A 4,576-nucleotide genomic window follows, 5' to 3' on the forward strand; every position below is an offset into this window, starting at 1 on the left:
TTTCTTAGCTCTCCTGCCAGATTACAAGCTCTGACAGGCCATGTGCCCATTTATCTTGGTCACCTGCACAGGATCTTGGAGCAGCAGTGGCTCAGTGATGTGCAAAAACATGTCAGCATCTCAAAGGAGCACTGCTGGACGGGTCACACCTTGCTAATTAATGTGCATGGCACTCTTTTCTTGAAGAAGCAGCAGGTACCCCTTGTTTGTCCTGGTTAAATATTACCATTTCTCTGAACCCAGGATCATCCTACACCAAGTGGCTCCAAAGAAAACTTAATAGTGTAGGGTCAAAGTTCAGCTGTGTCTCTGGCCAAGTGCTGGCTCCAGGCGCCAACCATAAAGTCAGGGACACCGCCCTCACCCCCCCCACCCCCATCTGGGCAGCTGTCTGGGGACAGTTAAACTATATGAACCTTGCCATTTTCAAATTTCTCGAGACAATGCTCCTGTTCCACAGGAAAGTTCTACCAGGTCCAACTGGTGGTTTTGAGAATTCCCAAAGGTACAGTCAAGCTGGAGCCCACCCTCTCTGGGAAGTGACAAAGCCCTCAGTGTCTGTGCAGGGAACTTCATGTAACTCTGTTCACACCCAAATCACGTTTCTGCCACCACTTTCTCCTCCCACAGGAGAGAAACGTTTTAAATCCTTGGAAGCAGCCACACCACTGAGATTATCTTTTAACTGCAAGGAGGCAACGTGTGAAAGCGATATGGTGTGATTTGGCAACTCATGAACGCTGAAAGGCTTTCTCTGTTCAGCACCACCAGCTAGTCCACTCCCCCTCCTTGAGATCAATGCCGACTGCCTGGGGTAACCTGGCAGATACGCCAAGTAGGAAAGCAGCCCAGGCATTTGCCTGGGTGAGCTGCTTGTTAGTGGACTGCTGAAAAAGAAAACAGGGAGTACAATGCCTACCTGTAGCCCTCAACCTCTTCATCACCCAAGACTTTCTGAGAAAATTTTGGCAACAGACATGCTGGAAAGAAGGACCTGCATACCCAGATGGTACAAAGCAGATGTGCCATAATTCACAGAGGGATTAGGCAGTGCCAGTGGAGGTTGGGAAATCAGCCACACTTGGCTTGCAGTTTCCTGCTTCCTCCTAGGAGTTTGGTAAAACCTCTTCTGCACTCTTGTGACAATTTTCCACTCACAGTGTTACTGTGCAGGAAGTTTTCTAATAATCCCACTGTAACTATACACAAGGAAGGGATCATAAAAACCCATGCCCACAGTTTGGGGTGGGGATGAGAGTAGGGTATACCTAAAGAACATTTATAAGGAAGTCAGCTTAAAGGCGCACCAGGAGCTTCAGGGGATATTACAAGAGTTAGCAGAAAAAGGATTCCGTGGCTGAATAACTCTGAGAAAGGCTGGGTCAAACAAAGTTGAGCAAATATCTTTATTGTAGGATTTCTTGGAGCCTTTAACAAACTAAAAAGCCTGGTCAAGTTTCAAGAAAAATGATTCCTAAACGTACTGGACCACAGAACCCTGAGCACCTTTCAGGACTGGTATTACTCAGAACACATGCTGCATTAAAGTACCATCTTAAAAAAGCACAATACAATCCATATTATTCCAGCCCCACCCACTGAACAACAACAAAAAAGCTTACCTAATATTAATTTGTTCGGCTAAGTAACACCAAGGCAGTTTAAAACTTTTAAAACAGCACTGTCCTGAGAATGAGACCTGGATCTGAGTCCCTTCCTGCTTCAAATTAGCTGGTGACTCTGGTATGTCCCATCCTCCCTGGGTTCTTGGTTTCCTCATCTCTAAACTAAAGGGTTAGAAGAGATTTCTGAGGATGTCCCAGCTCTAAAAGTCAACCATGGACTCAGAACGCTAAGTACATTTTTGTAAACCACCATGGAGGAAAACAAAAAGGCTCTGCTCTGAGGGCCGGCTAGGTGTGACAGTTTCTGAGCCTATCTCCTCTCCACCTGCTCTCTCCTGAGCTCTGTGCCAACATCCTAGGTAAATGAAGCTGGGTTCACACCCAGTCACCCAAGAGCTACACCCTCCCAATGTCCCAGCTCTGGCCGTCAGGGAAGCAGACACTACCATCACAAGGAGAGGGAGGGCAGCTTTCCAGGAGAAGGAGATCTGGGGCCTCACACCCAAATCTCCTTCTCCCCACACAGCTGTGCGCCAAGAGGGAAAACCCAGCCCAGGGCAGGAGGAGCAGAATCGCAGCCAGCCAGCTCTCTTCTTCCCACACAGGCTTCCCCTCCAGATGTTGCTCTTTACAGGACCACAGCTGCTTCCTGTCCTGCCATATCCTGGGGCTGCCACCACAGTTTGCACAATCATTTCTGGGGTTGGAGATACGGTTTAAGACTTTCAAGCTGCTATTTATACAGGGCAGAATTTAGGCCAACTATTTGTCCCACTGCTAGCACTGAAGACAAGCTCTCTGCATCTTTGGACAGCTGACTGCCTCTGTCAGATGACAGCAGACATTTTATTTCTGATTCTGAGAGGACAAAAAAAAAAAAAGGAAGAAAGAAAAAGGCACATCATTACACAGCACACATACCAAAAGGCTACTAGATCCTTACTAAAACTCAAACTCCAGTAACATACAGCAGTTTTATAACTAAAGCAAAACAGTTACCTGAACACACTGGCAGAAGAAAAAAAATGCAAATGTTCTTTCTTTACTAAAATAGAGATGACTGCATTACATAAGAGATAAAGTCCTCCAAATAGTTCTGTAAAGAAGCATTAAGCTACATGAGGAATGTTAGGAATTCCCTGAGGTTACAAAGCTATCAAAATTTGCCTTGAGGGCTCCCAGTGGCTAAGTCACCTTGAGACCAAGAAAGAGACATAAAGTTTTTACTCTCAGACATTCATTCTAGTCTCCTTTGTTTGTTCTAACTCCTGAAGGGATTCAAGGTGGGAAAGCTCATGCTGTGAGTTGCAGGAAGGACCCCTCCAAGAACTTCCCCTACACCTGCAGGAAACTTACAGTTGCCAGTGACCAAAATAAAGTACAAGCAGGATGAGTTCATGTGCCTGGTGACATCCTGACAAAGCAGAAAGCTCAGGGCTCATAAATCACCAGTCAGCACAAGCAAGCTTCCCTAGAACTGGTTTTGAGCAGACATGAAACAAGAGGCATAGGAACTGTGGAGCTAACAGGAGTCCCAATCCTTCATCATGGAAAAGAATAGCCTTGTGCTCTTAGCTCAAAGGCGGAAGAGTTTTGGCTTTAAATAGGAAGTCTCTTTCTTCCTCGGTCTATTGTTCAAAAGGTGAGGCCAGCTCATAGGTCAGTGCATCTCAACTACCCTGCCACCATACAGAGGGCCATCAGACCAACATTCATTGCACTTCAAGACCCTCTCCTCCCTCCCTAACCTGGGCTCTCACATCTAGCCAAAACCCAGTCCAAACTAGATCCATGGCCAAGGTGTAAAATTGTTATCAAGGCCGTATTTCAGCTTGGGTTACCAGCCTTCCTTTCCTGACAAATCTCAGGGGCTCTCCTATACCTTACAGACTAGTTGGCTGTGTGTATGTTGCGGGGGGTGGTGTTCTTGGGATTTTCTCACATTTCTCCATCCCACTAGAGGGTTCCACCTCCTCATTATGTTGCTGTCACCCCCTCTCCTAAACTGACTCAAGGCTGGTGTCTCTCCAAGACTGCGGGACATGGTAGCCACACATCCCCCTCAGGTGAAGTCGCTTCTCTCCCTGAAGCTAGGGGTCTCCCTGATCGTGTCTGCGCCAGTCCCCTTCCCCAGCAGTGTCCAGTTAGAGGGGCTACGTCCCGGGAGCTAGACAGTCCCACCTCTTCCCAGAGTACAGCACCCCGCCCCCTCCGCTAGTCCACCTGCTGCTAGTCCCGCCCCCCAGACGCTACGATAGGCCATCCCTCAAAGCCCGCTCTCCCATTGGGCAGACGGCCCGTCCCTCCTACGCCACGTCTCCCGGCTGTGGCGAAGAGGCCCGGGCGGCGGCCTTCGGCACTAGACAGCGCTGTAAGATGAGGGCTCTACCTGGAAGGGGTTTACGTCCACTGGGTCCGCGAAGGGGTTGGTGTCGAAAGACGACATGGCGGTCGGGGACCGACGGGGAAGCTCCGAGAGCGCTTCTGCCTCCGGGCACCCAGACCCAGCGGCGCTCTGCGTGTAGACCCTCCACTTCCGGGAGCGAGGCAGCCGTTCTAGCGCAGGCGCAGCGTCCTCTCAGAGGGGCGTGGTCATGTGACATCACAGAAGTCCGCTCCGCCCTCCTGCTCAGCCCACTGTGGAGCTGCGGGAGGGCGTTCCGCTTCCATCGGCTTTTTAGCTGTGTCTGTGCTTCAGGGGTTGGGGAGCCCCCGAGGGATTTGGGAGACTGAGGAGGGGCTGGAGCCGTTCCCAACTGCCTTTCGGTCAGATAGGTTCCAACATGGTATTGGGAACCCCCTAAGTGGAGTTGGAAACTTAACCCCTTTGCTTTCTTGGAGGGCAAGTTTGGGAAGCACGCACTGGTTCAGGCAGGGGACAGAAGTTCGAGCCAACGGCGGGAGCGGGGAATGGAGTTCCTGACTCGAGAGGACTTCGCCATGCTAGGAAA

General features: G+C 49.8%; 1 protein-coding gene across 3 annotated transcripts in view; it reads right to left on the reverse strand.

The window, feature by feature from the left end:
• The window catches only part of SCAMP2 (secretory carrier membrane protein 2), a 21,838-nt gene extending 17,637 nt beyond the window's left edge, over positions 1–4,201 (reverse strand). The window contains exon 1 of one of the 3 annotated variants that reach the window (XM_060154095.1): positions 4,015–4,201. In XM_060154095.1, coding sequence (XP_060010078.1) covers positions 4,015–4,071 — 57 coding nt within the window. In that variant the 5' untranslated portion in view covers positions 4,072–4,201. The remainder of the gene's footprint in view (positions 1–4,014) is intronic. The other 2 variants (XM_060154076.1, XM_060154086.1) reach the window with 2 other exon arrangements.
• Between the last annotated feature and the right edge of the window lie 375 nt (positions 4,202–4,576).

Source organism: Lagenorhynchus albirostris, chromosome 1 (assembly GCF_949774975.1).
Source record: "Lagenorhynchus albirostris chromosome 1, mLagAlb1.1, whole genome shotgun sequence".
In the NCBI taxonomy this organism is placed as follows: domain Eukaryota; kingdom Metazoa; phylum Chordata; class Mammalia; order Artiodactyla; family Delphinidae; genus Lagenorhynchus; species Lagenorhynchus albirostris.